Consider the following 17,329-nt stretch of genomic DNA (forward strand, 5'->3'; position numbering starts at 1 on the left):
ATTAGCTCAAGGCATGCACTAGCATGTTTAATTTGTCTCTCTCATCTGAACCATGTAGTCCTCCATTAATCCGTCAGTAACTTAGATAATATAGTTTGTTGGATTTTATTTAGGCTTGATCTATTATTATTCAATTAAAATCAAACAAATCCTAAGGCCCAAATCAAATGCTGGGAGGAATAAAGTTTTAGTTCCATATGGAGTTGTGACTAAAGATTGACTCAGCTTAAATAGTAACAATAGTGAGCACCGGTTGTGAAGTTGAAGGTACGAGCGTGCACGATGGGGTGCAGAGTCGGCAAGTTTTGCCACTTGAAGTCTTGAACTAATCGATAGAGTCATTACTGTTCTTGCAGGAGTAATGCATGGCAGCTACTATTTATCAAAGGAGTGCATGATTATTGCATTGATGGAGTCATTACTATTCTTGTGGAAGTAAATACTCCGTCCGTTCCAAATTATAAGTCGCTTTTACTTTTTTGATACATCAATTTTGCTATGCATCTAGATATAATATATGTCTAAATATATAGCAAAATAAATAAACTAAAAAAGTCAAAGCGACTTATAATTTGGAACGGAGCAAGTACATAGTAGCTGCTGCTGCTATCTTCAGAGGAAGTAATCCTTGATTACTCGTGACTATTCCTTCCGATAGATGTCTCTAGCCGCGTCCCGTTATTTGCAACAGCCTCTAATCTAACTATCGCTGTTGTTATACATGAAATGAAACATGTTTCTAGAGTGCTTCAGGAGGTGAGATTGCAGAGAGCATGATAGAATCACTCATGAATATCTTAATCTACAAAAACTTACGTCGAATTCAGCGATGTGTATTAATCGCAAAAGAATATAACCTACTTTTTAAGTAATCAATATTACTCTCTTCTTTTCGTAAAAAAAAGAATATAGGTAGTGACGGCTATATTTGTAACTTTTTTTTGGTTATATAAAGTTACAATATCAAGAGTGCCAATCGTGCACCCGCGCATTAGGCCGGCACCTCCTGCGCGTGGACGAACGCAGCCCAACTACGCTGGCCAGGCACTGCGGGCCGAGCCACCCACCAAAGTCCCGAGCGGCCGAGCCCACGCAGAGCGGGCTGCGGGCGGAGGCGGCTCCCTCCCGCACCGCGGGGAATGAAGTAGTCGGCTGGCGGGTGGCGGGGTGGCAGCGCGCGGCCCCCCGTGCAGCGCACCGTGCAATTTGGTGGGACGTGGGAGTGGGTGAGTGTGGGACCCAGGGGGAGGCCCCCCGGGGAGCGGCAACGCGACAACGAAACGAAGAACGTACTCCTCCTCCTAGTGTCTACCCGATTACCCGTACGCGCGGCGATGGACTGGACCAGGCCGGCGTCCGGCGTGCATGGTGATGGACTGATGGTGCGGGTGCGGGTGCAGCTCGGCTCGTTCGGTTTTCGCCGGTCATCAACGCGACTCGTCACGGTCCCGTCTCGGTTTGTCCTTGTCGTATGCTCGCGTCCCGAGTCCCGTGCTAGTGCCGGTAGACCGCGGTGCCACACTCTCCTACTTGCTTCTTCTGACAAGCGCGACTACTACTGCTGCTGTACCGAGTCAGCAAAAGACAGTTTGAGGGGGCAAAATAAAAAGAAAGAAGAGAACGTGTGGGGTAATTTCGAAAAGGTGTGCCCGTGGCATTATTGATTGGATGAATCCCAACTTGCGGTTCTCCGTTCCTCTACATTTTCATGACCAGGGCCACCAAACGCCTCCGCAATTTTTACACCCTCGAAGTTGCACCAATGATACAGTTGCACGAAACTTTCGCCCTGTTCGGGGTTCATAAGCCGGCGGATTTCAACTGATTCAACAGTGTTCTGTGAAAGAAAATAAGTTAAAATAAGTTGACGCGGTTGAAAAGTAATACGAACATGGCATTTTTTGCATATATATATATATATATATATATATAGCCAGCCGCAATAATTCTGGCACGACAGCGGCGGAGACCCACCACGAACAACGCGGGGGTTGCTCCACTGTGAGTGCACCAGCGCCGTGCCACCGCCGACATTCAAAGTCCCACAAAACGCGGCGAGCGATTCATCACATCGATCGCCGACGACCGCCACCACTGGTCCAAACGAAGCGAAAGAATTCCGCGGTTCCGATCCGTCTCCATCGCCTAGCAGCCCGGCAGGCTCGGCCCCTCGGCCTTGGGCGGCGGCGCTGCAGCAGCGACAACGCCCGCGCCCACTGCCGCTGCGATCCTGGCCCCGTGCTCGGTGCGCCCGAGCCGGCCCACGCCAGCACCGGCGCCGCCGCCGCCCCGCGCCGCGGCGGCCGCGCTCCTCATGCGTCCCTTGCCGAGGTGATGCTCGCAGAGCGAGTAGCCGACCAGCGTCGGCTGGCTGCACCGCCACCCACGCCCGTTCACGCGGCTGCACCGCGACCCCTCCAGCAGCACCGCCGGGCCGCTCCGCTTCTTGGCCCCGCCGGTGCCGTTGCCTGTGGCCTGCTGCTTCTTCCCCTCGTCCTGCTTGACGACCGCCGCGGCCACGGACGCCACCGCAGGCTGCTGCACGAAGCCATTGCTCGTCACCCGTTCCTCCGCCTTCACCGCCACCGCCGGCTCGTACCTAGCGCCGACGACACCGGTGCACGTCGCCCCGCCGTCCTTGTGCTCCGAGCCGCCATGGCCATTCGCCGCACTGAATCTGCAAGTGCAAACATACCATCCGGCCGTACAGTGATTTCAACAACGCGACCAAACTGGCAATATTAATATAATAATAAATAGTTATGGTGGTGGCAAACTGGCATAACTATTTATCAAGAGAGGACGACGGCATGGGCGAGGGAACACAGGAATCATGCGCCGCGGATGGATCATGGTCATGGGAGGACGTGCCTACAGGAGTGTTTTGTCTGACACTGTGACTGCAGGGGGGAGGTGGTGGATCCATGGCGTCCTTCCCTCCCTCCCTCATGGGTCAAGCTGGCATTGCATCGCACACTATGAAACAGTACAACAGAGGAGGGGGATCAAAAGTAGGAGGACGGATGCTACTACTAGCATGGTTTTCCTTTGTTTTTCTTTATTATATTAGGTACGTGATGCTCTACCTATTGCGCTGTCAAGATTGCAAAGTCGCTAGCATTCTCATTTCTTTAGCAGTTGTTTAATCCGTACCTCATGCGGCCATCATTATCATCAGCTCCTCCATGCTGTGCACCACCCATGCTGCTCCTGCCGCAATCCACCACCACATTGTCGTCCTGAGGATTCGGGAAAGCAACGGATTCAGCTAGATCTAGTCACCTCCTCCACGGGTGCAAGAACCACCATGGCCAAAGAGTCGCATGCGCATACATACATACCTGCAGGGGCAATGCGAGGCGCCTGGCCACTCCAGATTTCTGCCCGAGAACAAGATCCGCACTACTCGCATGCGGCAGCTTCGCCTCGCGATCCTCATCCTCGCCGCCTGCAGCCAACAGCCACCCACCACGGTTCCTCGCGGCGGCATTCAGCGGGGTCTGCGGCGCGGTGGATGCGGCGGCCAGATCTGAGCCCGCCGCCGCCTGCAGGGAGGACGGCTGTGGCCTCCGCCTGATCCTCATGGATGGGGGAGGGTGGAGAGGGGGAGTGAGAGAGGAGAGAAGGAGAGAGGGGCAGGCAATGGAGATGGAGATTTGGGGAGGGTGCAAATTAAAGATCGAGGGCTTTTGGTTCCGGCTTGCCTTTTATGCCTGCCTGCCTCCTCAGTCCTCAATGCTCATGCCTGCATGTATTTATGGGGATGATGCAGTAGTAAGTTGTCTATAGAATAGTGGTAGATGGTGCAGTTTTCGGCACTGGCCTTGGCCTGCCTGCTGTCTTGGCTTGGCTGGGCATGCACGCCACATGCGCGTGCCCAGCACCGGACGCCCTCGCCTGGCCCTCGGATCGGCAACCGGACGGCGCAGATGATCGACCCGACGCTCCACGCTCCCTCGCCAGGCCTGCTGGCTGCTGATCCCTGCCCACTGGTGTAAGAAACTGGCATAACGGCATGTGCCTCTGGAGGCCGGAGCTGCGGTGTTTCGTGTAGTATGTATGGGGATGTAAAACTACAGTCTACATTTTTTTTTCTCATCAAATCTTCTCCGGCTTTTGGTTGGTTGGTTGATTTACATTACCTGGGCTGGGGTTTGCGAGGATGGAATGGAACGGTCAGATCAGGGTGGGGCGGTGATTTTTAGTCAGATGGAGCAGCAGTGGCAACCAGTGGGAGCGAACAGGGGAAGTAAAGCAAAGGTTGGGCGCTGTCAGGGGAGCATGTGTGGTCGACGCATCCAGCTTTTGGGCAGCATGGCGGGGCAGGAGGAAGGAGGCAGTGACAATGAATCATCTCTGCTGCGGGCACCGGACAGTTGGCGACCCATATATAGACGGCGCATCGTGGGCGTTTCCGTGCCAGTGCTAATGTTCGGCTCGACCATTGCAACTGGTGGTTTCTTTGCAAACCGGTACGGCAGTACAGCGTGAAGATACCTACCTGCCTGACGAGGGAGGAAAGGAGGATATGGCGTGGGCGAAAGGAACTGTGCGAAGGGCCTTCGTGGGCTGGATACGATGATTGCGCGGAGCCGCGGATGCAGGCTCTTCGGCCCATGGACTTTTGCACTGTCACAGCTTCACGGATGTGGGCTGTACAAAAGGGCCTTTGTGGGCTGGAATACTAGCTCACAGGCAGTGATATGCAGATGATGACGGTTTTTGTGCTGTCGCGGAGCAGAGGATTGTGAGGTTCAGCTCACGAGTCTGATGCTGAAGTGCTCACGTGCTCCTTGGGGCCGGCCAAGTATCAACAGTGCAGACATTTTGTTAGAATTTCGAATTCATTGACATGCTACAGAAGCACCCAGTACGAGCAGTCGAGCAGCTCGCAGACCATCGAAACATCCAGGAAAAAAAAAACAGCCTGCAGATCATCGAAGCATTCGGGAAAAACACCTTGCATTGCAGAACATCGAAGCATTCGGTAAGAAGAACTTGCAGATCATCGACAGGTTGATAAAGATTGCTGAGCCATCGGTATGTGCACAAGAATGAGGCCTAAGCGTAATGCTCACCACAAAAGTGAGAGTATCTCAATGACACGCTTTACTAAAGTTGCTCTTCGCGGTTCTCGTGGGGCGAGCACAATATCCCTCACAAAGCACTTCTCCGGAGTGCCGCACAAGCTTCTTGCGGGCTTCGACGGAGACTACCACCAAGCCACCTAGGAGGTGGCAACCTCCAAGAGTAACAAGCACCACCGGCTTATAACTCGATCACCTAGTGCCACTCGATGCAACCTCACGATGCAATCGCACTAGAATCGCTCTCTCACACAATCGGATGATCACTATCAAGCATATATAAGATGGAGGGATCCTAAGCACTCACAAGCATGGACACAAAGTCCCCTAAGGTGCTCAGCCCAAGCCATGGCTGAGACCCCTTCTATTTATATTCCCACGGGCTAAACTAGCCGTTACCCCTTCACTGGGTAAATTTCGGGACGACCGGACGCTCCGGTCAGATCGACCAGACGCACCCTGCCAGCGTCCGGTTGCTCTACGCCGTCCACGTGTCGCTCTACGTTCAACTGGATCTGCTCGATCTCAATGGTTAAGTTGCGACCGGACGCTGCACAGTGAATAACCGGACGCTGTTGCACCTGAGTCCGGTTATTTCTAGAGAGCTCCCCGAGCCTCTGTTTTGCGACCGGACGCGTCCGGTCCACCATGACCGGATACAGACCAACGTCCGATCAGTTCTGTGCCCGCACACCTAACTCCAGCGCCGCCTACGTCACCATACATCAGCACTGACCGGATGCAGACCCTGAGCGTGCAGTCACTCTTCGCGCCAGCGTCCGGTCATGAGACCAAGACCGCACGCTCACTGCTACCACTAACCGGACACGTCGGTTCTACTGAGGCTAGCGTCCGATCAGTTTTGCAAAACCCTATCTTTTCTATACAGGGCGCCGGTGGCACCGTCAGACTATCCGCACTCTACGGGCAAACACTCCGCCGGTGAAGTTTTAAACCATTCTCGCCTCCGTTTCATCGCCGAGTTGATCCACATCAACTCCAACTTCATCTCCTTTGTAAATGTGCCAACACCACCATGTGTATGTGTGTTAGCATTTTCGCAATTATTTTCTAAAGGATTTAGCCACTCAACTTGCCATGCCACTCGATCCTAGCGACAATGCAAAGTTAGATCATACGAGTGACACTAGATGACCGATATGCAAACAAGTTTGCTCCTCTTGATAGAACAGACATCTATCCTAAACTCGGTCATCCACTTTTCTACACACCTATGACCGGTGAAATGAAATACCCTAGGTTATACCTTTGCCTTGCGCATTCTATTCTATCTTCTCCAATGTCGATGCAACACATGCACCAACATGATCAATAATGATATGATCCACTTCATATCATCACATGATCATATTGGTTCATCGATCTTGACTTCACTTATTTTTCACCGTTGCCTTCATCCATTAACGCCAAGTCTTGCTCAAGCTTCACCACCACGCGGTCCATCGCTCCAAAGCCTCCGACTTGTCCTTCACGCTTACATCCGGTCCATCAAGCTAAGTCTTATCTTGATCTTCTCCACCTTGATCATATGACTCAATATCATGTCTCATGTGCAATAAGCTCCTTCATCATCACTTGTGTGAGCTTTGCAATATCTCCAAACTATTTTCACCTTCATGACATATGTTGCTCACACACATATACCTGTGGACTAATCACGTGTGTATCTCACATAAACACAATTAGTCCACCTAGGTTGTCACTCAATTACCAAAACACACAAGGACCATTCACCGTCTGGGCTGCCTTGGCCGCTGGACCAGGCCGAGCTGGGCCGCTTTGGGCCCAAGGATCTTTTGTTTTCTTTTTCGGTGTCTTGTAATTTAAACAATCTGCTGAATGCTTGGAAATTCATAGTAAATCATAGAAAAATCATAAAAATGTCAAACCAATTTTGTTAAGTTTCTAAAATTGTGGTCTATCTGATAGTGTATTTTGTTTGCATAGGTTTTGTATGTTTTTAGGGTTGCTCTTATTATTTTAACATGCTTCATATTGTTAATACATAAATTTGTAGGAATTTCCGTGATGAATCGGTGATAGTGATAGCTCTAAAAATTTTATAGTAGGTTAGAAGTGTTATCAGGTGTTCTCTGTAATTTTTATAGCCAATAATAATTAGTTTGCTAGATAGACAATGATGCCCTATTTGGAATAAAGATTAAATCGATAGAACGGGATAAAGTAACACCGTGGAATTGTATAACTAAAACACTTGTAGGAAAATGACATCTTTCTCGATGATGTTGATACATAGATTAGTACGTTAGTCATTAGAGCTAGCTTGTTAGTTCATAGTATGTGCTCTGTTTCAAAAGTTGTTGTTGCCTTGTCAATTAACTGTTGCATCATCTCTGCATCGCATTGCATACCATAATAGGGACGATGATGGATCGTGGAATCAACTAGAGTAGCTGAAAAGATGGTGCCAGGGATTATGTCACGAAGATGGAATGCTAACTTTTGGTTATATTTTACCCAGGCAAGCCCCGGTGCATAATCCCTACTTTTCTGCACTTTATATTATCTTTGTGTATTAAGTTTTAAGGAGTTCAATAAAACCCACTTGCATATATATATACCCTATGAGTCTTACTAGTATGACATGATCATGTAGATTGCTATGCTACAGGACTCCGGTAGAAGTCGAGTGATTGCATGTCACTCGCGAGAGATAGGAAAAATATTATTGTTGTTACTATATTATTATCACCTGGAATATATATATGAATGATAATTGGAGGCCGGGCGGAATGATACTTTGGATCTGGACTTGGTTGGGCATTCGAGCGAAGCTCAGATTGCATTTGTTCCGCCTGTGTCGGTTAAGGACCAGCCGTTGCATTGGACTCTAGGCAAGTCATAGACTTATTATCCCAAGCACATACTTGTGTATGGACGTAGGGAAGGCTTGTTGATCTCTTGTCGTGGGTTCTGGCTCTTTTCGGACTGACTAATTAGAGGCGGGGATGGTGGAGGTCTAAGCACCACACTGAGTCCAGGACTCAGGAGCGGGGGCTTAGAGTCTAAGTTTGGACAGAGACCTGGACCCCGTTATAGGAGAGTGGTGGTTTGGTCCTGCTTGTGCCTAGGGTACAAGCGGGGTGTGTGTTTCAGGGTACTCAGCTGGGCACATTGATTCGGAAATCGCTAGACGATCCGGTATGGCTTGTCTACAATCTAGCACCGTAGTAAGAACTGAAAGATGAAAGATGGTAAAATGATTCTGATTGCTTACCACCTGCTTGAAAGTAGCACATGTGCTTACATAGAATAGTTAGTTAATGAACCAATGTTGACTGCTAATAAAATTGAATATAAGGACGCACTTTTAGTAATGCTCCTGCAGATGCTCTAAACCCACAAGCCAGATAGCCTTGTATATCCTTAGAAGTCTTTTCTTTCCTCTTGTCGGGTAAGTCTTGCTAAGTATAATTGAGTACTCAGGATTTTATTGCCCCCTGCTGCAGGTGACAGGCGGATGCTAGAGCTGACCCTTGTGTGTGGATTCCTCCTGGTGGGCTCAGAGAGGATTCCTTTACGCTGCGATAATAGTTTTTATTTATAACTCTCACTAAATATTTTTATAAATATAAGTTTTATAATCTGTTGCCATAGTATATATATCAATGCTTCATCTCGTCCTGAATAGATAATTATTTCCGCTGTAACTCTAATCACATGTTTATATTTCGCTGTTAGATTAAATTGTTCATAACTCTGATAACATGATAATATTCTGCTATTATAAACAATAAATATTATACTTTGATGTTACATGGAAAGTGATGTAAGAAATGGTTAATAATGATATAAGCTTTATTCTCTCGTTTGTGATCCTGATGGAAAAATGTGGATTTTCAGGTTTTCCCTTGGGGTGTGCTCGACGGAACTATGTAATTTAGTGTCTTTTCTTAATTACTTAGTGTATAATGGAAGACAAGTACTCATGGGAGGTATTAGATTAGGCGGTTCTGCCACAAAGCATGATAAGTTACTCTACCCTACCGATAAGTTTATGGATGGAGGCGTTAAAAACCGCTATTCATATTCTTAATCGAGTACCAAGCAAGTCGGTGCCCAAAACACCGTATGAGTTGTGGACAGGAAAGGAACCCTCACTTAACTATTTACGTGTGTGGGGTTGTCCAACTGTGGCTAAAGTTTTTAACCCAAACATAGGGAAGCTAGACTCCAAGACAGTCGGTTGCCATTTCATTGGCTATCGAGAAAAGTCAAAAGGTTATCGCTTCTATTGTCCTGACAGACAAATGAAGTTTGTAGAAACAAGACATGATGTGTTATTAGAGGATGGTATGATAAGGGGGAGCATGGTAGCACAAGAAATTAATTTTGAAGAGAAGCGGATATACGTGCCCACTCCAATGGTTCAGGAACCATTCTTCATGCTACCTGTTGTTGTTGTACCAACAGTGCAAGACACTATAGTAAAGCACCCATTGTTAGCTCTCCTATGGCAACAATGAATGAATATGAGGAACCTATCGTTCAGGATCCCATAGAACCCGTTGTCACACACGAGGATGAGCAACAACAGCCTCATATAGAACAAGCGTCATCTAACAAGGCCGCTATAAGGTCTCAAAGAGTCAGGAGATCAGCCATTCCTGAAGACTACCAAGTTTATAAATGTGAGGAATTTCAAATGGAGGGTGATCCCACCTCATTTGGAGAAGCCATGAGAAGCGTTCACTCATCAAAGTGGCTTGAATCCATAGAAGATGAAATGAAATCAATAAAAACCAACAGTGTTTGAGACTTAGAAACAATTCCTAAATAAGCCAAGACAGTAGGTTGTAAATAGGTCTACAAAACCAAACATGACTCCAAAGGGAATATAGAAAGATTCAAAGCGCGACTTATGGCGAAAGACTTCATGCAAAGAGAAGGTATATATTATAATGAGATATTTTCTCCGATTCTTTTAGAATCATAATGGCGCTTGTAGCACATTACGATTTAGAATTACATCAGATAGATGTAAAGACGGCATTCCTAAACGGGGATCTAGAGGAAAATGTTTACATGGCACAACCGAAAGGTTTTGTTGTGGAAGGAAAAGAACGTATGGGATGCCGCCTGAAGAAATCTATTTACGGATTAAAACAAGCTTCAAGACAGTGGTATTTGAAGTTTGATAGTACAATAAGAAAGTTTAGGTTTCAAGAAAATGTAGAAGACAATTGCGTTTATGCAAAGTTCAAGAATGGGAAATACATTTTCCTAGTCTTGTATGTAGATGACATCTTGCTCACTAGCAGTGATGTTAATCTACTACTAGAAACAAAGAAGTTCTTGTCCTCAAAGTTTGATATGAAGGATCTCGATGAAGCTTCATTCATCCTAAGAATAGAGATTTACCGAGATAGAGAAAAGGGGGTTTTAGGATTATCCCAAAAGGCATACTTAGAAAAAGTTCTAAAAAAATACAGTATGTAAAATTGTAAGCCTTCACCTGCTTCCATAGTCAAGGGCGATAGATATGGAGAATTTCAATGTCCCAGGAACCCATATGAGATCGATCAAATAAAAGCGGTTCCATATAGTTCAGCTGTCGGAAGTTTACAGTATGCTCAAGTGTGTACTCGCCCTGACTTAGCATTTGTTACCAGGTTATTTGGCAGATATCAGAGTAATCTAGGAATAGAACACTGAAAATTAGTAAAGAAAGTTTTGTGTTACCTGCAAGGTACGAAGGGTCTCATGTTAACGTATAGAAAATCTGATTCCCTGCACATAGAGGGGTATATAGATTCTAATTATGCGGGAGATGACAGAAAGTCCACGTCAGGATACATATTCACTCTTGCAGGAGTTATATCGTGGAAAAGCTCAAAGCAAACCGTCACTACATCGTCCACAATATATGCCGAGTTTGTAGCATGTTATGAGGCCACAGGGTAGGTGAATTGGCTGAAGAAATTCATGCCCGGATAGAAAGTGGAAGACGACATACATAAGCCACTCAAGTTATACTACGATAATAATCCAGCAGTATGTTATGCTCACAACAATAAGTCAAGTGGTGCTGCCAAACACATTGACATAAAGTATTATGTTGTGAAAGATAAAGTCCGGGATCATATAATTAGTCTTAAGCATATAAGACCAGAAAAGATGCTCGCGGATCCGCTTACAAAAGGCTTACCACCCAATGTGTTCAGAGAACACTTAGTCGGCATGGGTTTAAGGGAAAGCCTATGATTCCTAGATAATATGAGCCTAGTTGAGAATATGTTTCATAACAGAGAGGTGCATTGTAGCTGTTTAATCTAATGGCAACTGACCATGACGATGAGGCACGCTCTATGCACTGATCTGTGATGGAATGGGAACAAGGTAAAGTAAGTTGAATTTAAATCATAAGGTGAGATCAAGGGGGAGAATGTTAGGTTGTTCTCTCCACTAACTTGGCCCAACGGCCAATTGGGCCCTTGATCCGCGCCCTGATCGGGGGCGCGCTAACCGTTCTATGGTTGGTCAGCTCCCGTCGCACAGCGCCATAAAAAGAACGGTGGGGGGTCGGGGTACAAGGCACGAGAATCACTTGAGCCGCCAGACGCCCCACCTACAGTCCCTAAACCCTAAGCCGATCTAGTGAGGGAGCGTTGCCAGCGACAGGAAGACCGCCACCGGCCACCACCGCCTCTGCACTGCCGCCACTGCGTCCGCGACTTCACCGTCGGACCTCACCTCGTCACCGACAAGGACGCCATGGCAAGCTCGTCTTCTACGAAGGCGGCCGATGGTTTGCACCTCCATAACCCCCCTCTCTCACTCTATCTGTAAATCTCGTACTAGTTCATGTTCTAGAACTTGCTATTTATCCCAAATGTCAGTATATATGCTAGATCTATGGCTAGATGATCCTGTCAAGTACATCAATTATTACCTCTTACAGCCTGTCAAAAGTTTTGCTAAACCAAACATGGTACCACCACCAATGTGCGTCCCAGTTACCCTTTGAAACTTTCTATTTCCGGTGACCTTATACTTGACAACATATGGTCACATGAGTAATGCACTTTCAAAAAGGATCCCGGTGAAGAAGTACAACCTTCAGTATACTAACTCCTGAGCCAATGTTGACAAGAAGATAAGGAAACAAATTGTTTGGGGAAACATCTACTGGATTCCTCTGCAAGATATAGCATCAGTTAAAGGAAAAACATGCTCTGCATCACAATAAATAAATAAATAAATTGTTATTTGCTGACTATCTGACATAGTGAGTGATAATAAAAGTTAAAAATAATAGATTAATAGTGATACAAGACATGCAAGGATATTTGTCAATGAAATAGGATGATATGACGAGCAGCTAAGGACTGACACTGACTTTGCAATAAAAAGTTTGCTCCAGAAACGACACTGTCCATTTCATCAAGCATGTCAAGACAAACACCTAGTATCTCCAGGAAATCATCAGCAAAATTTATATGCTCCACCGCCTGTAGCCTGTGCATGATATCTATCATATACTTTTCTCAATTCTTTCAAAAAGAAAAACAATTACATGTCATCCAATAATCTTCTGTTCTGGATGAACAATACTAGGGACACCAGAAGACAGATTTGAAAAGGGTAGTTCTAATAACTAAAAGTACGCATAAGATATCATAGTTGGGAGGTAGGCAAAAGCTACGTTTTTGAAGGCTACAGAAACAGTTATACTGTGTTTCTTTTAAAGTTTTAATATATTAAAAAATATTTCTGTAACTCTTTATACGAAAACATTATTTACGTAACTTTGTAAGAGTTGTCAGTGACAAAGTGCCTGTGGAGTCGAACAATTATTTTGCATCAAACGTAAACAAGAGTACAAATATATTCACATCATGTTGGAACCAGCAAAGTTTGTCAGGGAATTTTGCTGCTACCTTGTTTGTGCAAGGATTAGTGGTAAAACATGCCAGAATGACCTTGCAAAGAAATGCGATAACTGTCAAATGCGGACATGTACTCTGCTTGCTGCATTAATTAATGTCATTATTACCATTTTGGTTATAAATATATTAGCAAAAGAATAAGCTACCTTCAGGATCACGTTTTCTCTGCCTGGCCTCGTCCCTGACATACAAAATTACAATTTAATCCACAATAAAACAGTGCACCAATGACATAAGCAAACAAGAAAGTTCAAATTCATCTTGCAGTAAAAAACAATATCATGTAGCTGAAAATTTTGGTCAAACAGCTGGGCACATTAACAGCATCTGCTCGGTGCCTAACCTTCTCTGGTAGATGTCCTTCAAGCTTTCAATATACGTCATAAATGGCATCCAGAACATGCATATATGCTCATATAGGTACTCCATAGTACATTGTTCGCTAGGACAAAAATGCCAACTTGGACAAAAAAAATTGCAGCACTAGTGCACATGGCTATACATAACCATTTTTCGTATAAACAGTTAGGTACTGCATCCTCCCACTGTCACATCCACCCCTACAAATAAATTTCGTACTACAAATTATGCAATTCACCCAACCAATGCAAACACTCCATCCATACAGCAGCTTCCTTTTCCACTTAACTGTAATGAAAGTCTATATCATAGGACACCCTTGATGATTAGAAACATGCATGAGAACAGGAAGGAAACCACAGAAGACACAGGAACATCTATATCATCACATCTATACTATTCTTTATTTCAGATTAGCACTAGATATGAACTTTACAATATGATGTCCCAGAAACCTCTACTGAAGAATTTGTGTGGGTATTGGGAGGTAGCATGGACAACTTTACTCTATATATGGATTTAGGAAAATCCTCAGTCTCATGCCAACCTTACTTCCATCACCGTGTTGACTATTATCCTAGAAAACAACAGATCATATATAGGCACACAGCAAAAAAACAGTAGTTGCCTTTATTGTTGGCGCATTTGATGCTGCCTGATCAAAAGTTGAGCATAAACCAGTTCATTCCAGGAATCTGGTACTCCAGGAAGGCACCAGTGGCTGCAGTCCTGATATCTTTCAGGCGATCTCCTCTCCTCATCAGTAAGGTTCTGCTTGCGGTAGATGGAAGGGTGTGCATCCTTTCTGTAGTCAGTCATTCTCGTTATGTTCAAATAAACAACCGGAGTTTTCATCTTGTGGATCACATCTTCAAGAATGCTCATCTTTGGTGGGTAGGTTGAAAGGTACTGTTCATTGGTTATTGGTTCGCTCTCCTTGTCACAGCTACCGCCTGAATTCCATTGGCCGCCACTGCATAGTGGAGATGCACAACAAAATATTTGTTCAGTTGACCAAGATCAAATATATCATGTGGTAATTTGCAATATAAAAGGTGATGCACACCTAAAATGAGATGCTGAGTAGCCTCTGAATAACACAGCAGTTTTTCTGGGGTTAACATTGGCATCAATCCACTTGGACCAGGTTAGAAGAGCTTTATGAAAGGCATCCATGACATTTAGCTCATTATACACATGGTTACCTTCCTGATAGTAGTCCTTCCTGTGGCACATTAAATCTGTCATCAGTGTTTATAACGAAGTGGAGATTCTTGTTCAACCAAAGAACAAGGCGAGTTACCCAAGAGCAGTTTTCTCATGTGTCCACCAATGCCCAGTGTTGAAAATGAGAAAGTCTGCATCCTTGTACTTCAATGACGATTGCTCGACCAGATCAAGCCTGAGAGTTTCCTTTTTCTTTCCAATGCTCACTTGCATCTCCCATTCCTGGACTAGGAATGGGGAGCGGAAGAACTCCACGCTGCAGTTGTAGTCCTGAATGACACGAGTGGAAAAGGCAATTAGGCAACAATACTAATTAGTTAAATCAACAAACATGTGCATAGTGTAGAATCTGAACTTCAAAGACTACAATACCGTGAACAGGAAAGAGTATGAGCCTTCGGTCTTAAACTCACGCCTGCCAGATGCCTCAAAAACCTTCCTCTTGTCTTTGACAGAATTCCTCAAAATACACACAAGGGATTCCCACATGTTCCTATTGAGTGAATCACCAACGAAAACAAGTCTTTTTCCTCTCAGCCTCTCCAACATATCAGTTGGATTCAATCTGAAATGACACAAACATGATCTTGCCAAATTACAAACCAAGCTTGAAATGAAATCATTAAAATCATTGCGTTGTTCTAATAACGTCATCCTCACCTTGGGACACTGCATCCACTGGGTTGCCAGCGGAGCTTCTGGTAAGCTAGATCACGCCGACCGTTGAGATAGCAGTCAAAGGGCTCATCAATGTGAGGACATGATCCCTCAGGGTAGAGAGGGTATGAGTCATCCCTAACCCAATTCCCATGGAACATATCGCAACTAGCCACTTCCTTGAACCAATCAGCTTTCTTATTTCCATCAGAACCACCATCCTGTTTTATTGATGACCTGTTACCCTTGCTGTTATTTACAGATTTTGAGGAGTTTGCTTGGGCCGAATGGTTCTCTGATGAACCAGCACTGCCCTGAGCAGCATCTGCCTTCGGATTATTCACTGTATCAGTGCTCCCGCTGGGAGCAACTTGGCTCTGGGTCTGTTCCTGATTCTTCACAGGGGGAGACGCTACAACTGTGCTGCTGTTCCTGGGAGATCCAACATCTTTCTGCCCTACCAATGCCAGACTCCCAGTGTGATTACTAGTTGGAACGACACTCACATTTCCCTTACTGCCCTCAACTTCGCCATCTCCAGCATTGCTCTTTACTGGACTAGAACTTCCAGGTGATTGATGGCTTGCATCTCCACTTCCACTGTCTGGTTGAGCATCTGAACTCTCACTGGTCACAGCCATTGTATCTTTACTCTTCCCCAAACTAGAACTTACATCTGATGTATGGCTTGCATCTCCATTTGGATTTCCTGGCTGAGCATCTGAACCTTTATTCAGCTCAACCTTGGTATCTGTGCCATTTCCGGAAGAACCCCTGCTCCCGGCTCGAACAGAATCTCCAGCATGAGGCTTTACAGTGCTGCTATTTCCAGCAGCCGAACCACTGCCTGAAACGCCACTTTCACTCCCTGCCAGATTATTGGAAGATCCAGTGCTCAAATCTACCTTCCCCAAGCTGCCACTCCCAGCAGAACTATTGGTGGAAACATCAGTTGCAACTTTGGCCTCAGCTCTGACAGTGCTGCCATGTCCGGCATCAGCATTGCTCAGGGCTCCGCTTCCACTTCCCGACTGCTTATTAGACCCATCGACGCTATTCTCGCCGACCTTGGCGGCGGTTCCATGTAGGGCTGAACTACTGGTCGGGGATCCACTGCCGCCTCCCGTGGAAACGCCTCCGTGGCTTCGCTTATTCACATCCATCGCGTCGTTCGGAGCACCGTCACTTGAGGCGGAACTGTTCGTTGGAGCTCCGCCTCCGTCAATGCCAGTACCGCCTCCACTTCCCGGCTGCTTACTAGACCCAGCCGCGGCAGAGCTGTTGCTTCCCGCCGCGCTACCGACTTGCACAGTGCTCGCATCACGGTCAGGGGTCACCTGGCCACCGCCACCGCCGCCGCCGCCCGATCCGCCGGACGTGACGCGCAGCGGCTCTGGCGAGGGGGCGGGAGAGTCGGCGGGCAAGATGGACGAGAAGAGGCTGGAAATCTGCGAGCGGTACGGCGCCGTGGACGCGTACACTCCGCCGAACCACGAGGCGCCGGCGCCGGCGCCCGCGGAGGAGGGAGGCGAGGCGAAGGCGACGTAGGCGGTGAACGCCGCGAAGGCGGCCGCGAAGGCGTACAGCGTGAGCCTCGCGCGGCGCCGGGAGCGGCCTCCGAGCGGGCTGAGCGGCCCGGCGTCCGCGCACACCAGGCCGCCGCTCTGCTTCCACAGGCTCTTCATGCCGCCCGGCCTCGGCGGCGCCGGGCTCCGGTGTGCCGCGCTCCGGGGTGTGGAGCGCGGCAAGTGGAGGGGGCGGAGGCGACTAGCGAGCGAGAGTGGCCGTGGTGGTGGTTGTGGGGTGAGATGGCGAGTGGTTTGAGGAAGCTTTGGAGAGGAAGTGGGGACGGGGGGGGGGGGGGGGGGGGGCTATAGGAATTTTTGGGTGCCAAAAACTAACAAACCCAGGCCATGTTTAGATTGTAAAAAATTTCAATCCGATAGCACTTTCGTCTTATTTGGTAAATATTATTCAATCGTGGATCAACTAAGCTCAAAAGATTCATCTCATGATTTCCAACTAAACTGTGCAATTAGTTATTTTTTTTACCTATATTTAATGCTC

At 46.8% G+C, this 17,329-nt stretch overlaps 2 protein-coding genes across 2 annotated transcripts; both read right to left on the minus strand.

Annotated features, from left to right (window-relative positions):
* Positions 1–1,896: 1,896 nt before the first annotated feature.
* On the minus strand, positions 1,897–3,655 carry LOC136529647 (uncharacterized). Its single transcript, XM_066522719.1, has 3 exons — positions 3,342–3,655; positions 3,154–3,239; positions 1,897–2,677 (listed from the first exon to the last, which is right to left on the minus strand). Exons 1-3 carry the CDS (start codon positions 3,582–3,584, stop codon positions 2,146–2,148), a joined length of 861 nt encoding a protein of 286 aa, XP_066378816.1. The 5' UTR covers positions 3,585–3,655; the 3' UTR covers positions 1,897–2,145.
* A 10,105-nt stretch (positions 3,656–13,760) lies between these two features.
* On the minus strand, positions 13,761–17,080 carry LOC136527355 (protein trichome birefringence-like). The gene is made up of 5 exons (XM_066520063.1): positions 15,266–17,080; positions 14,978–15,170; positions 14,682–14,875; positions 14,445–14,603; positions 13,761–14,351 (listed from the first exon to the last, which is right to left on the minus strand). The coding sequence occupies exons 1-5, from the start codon at positions 16,945–16,947 to the stop codon at positions 14,009–14,011; spliced, it is 2,571 nt and encodes an 856-aa protein (XP_066376160.1). The 5' UTR covers positions 16,948–17,080; the 3' UTR covers positions 13,761–14,008.
* Between the last annotated feature and the right edge of the window lie 249 nt (positions 17,081–17,329).

The sequence above is a fragment of the Miscanthus floridulus genome, chromosome 19 (assembly GCF_019320115.1).
Source record: "Miscanthus floridulus cultivar M001 chromosome 19, ASM1932011v1, whole genome shotgun sequence".
NCBI classification, from domain to species: Eukaryota; Viridiplantae; Streptophyta; class Magnoliopsida; order Poales; family Poaceae; genus Miscanthus; species Miscanthus floridulus.

Bases quoted from the DNA above. Each gene is read 5' to 3' on its own strand.
- LOC136529647 (XM_066522719.1), bottom strand. From the start codon at position 3,584: ATGAGGATCAGGCGGAGGCCACAGCCGTCCTCCCTGCAGGCGGCGGCG. The intron at 3,240-3,341 runs GTATGTATGTAT...CCGAATCCTCAG, and splicing joins GCCTCGCATTGCCCCTGCAG to GACGACAATGTGGTGGTGGA. The intron at 2,678-3,153 runs GTACGGATTAAA...TTGCACTTGCAG, and splicing joins GATAATGATGGCCGCATGAG to ATTCAGTGCGGCGAATGGCC.
- LOC136527355 (XM_066520063.1), bottom strand. From the start codon at position 16,947: ATGAAGAGCCTGTGGAAGCAGAGCGGCGGCCTGGTGTGCGCGGACGCC. The intron at 15,171-15,265 runs GTGAGGATGACG...GTGTCATTTCAG, and splicing joins AGTGGATGCAGTGTCCCAAG to ATTGAATCCAACTGATATGT. The intron at 14,876-14,977 runs GTATTGTAGTCT...CGTGTCATTCAG, and splicing joins CATACTCTTTCCTGTTCACG to GACTACAACTGCAGCGTGGA.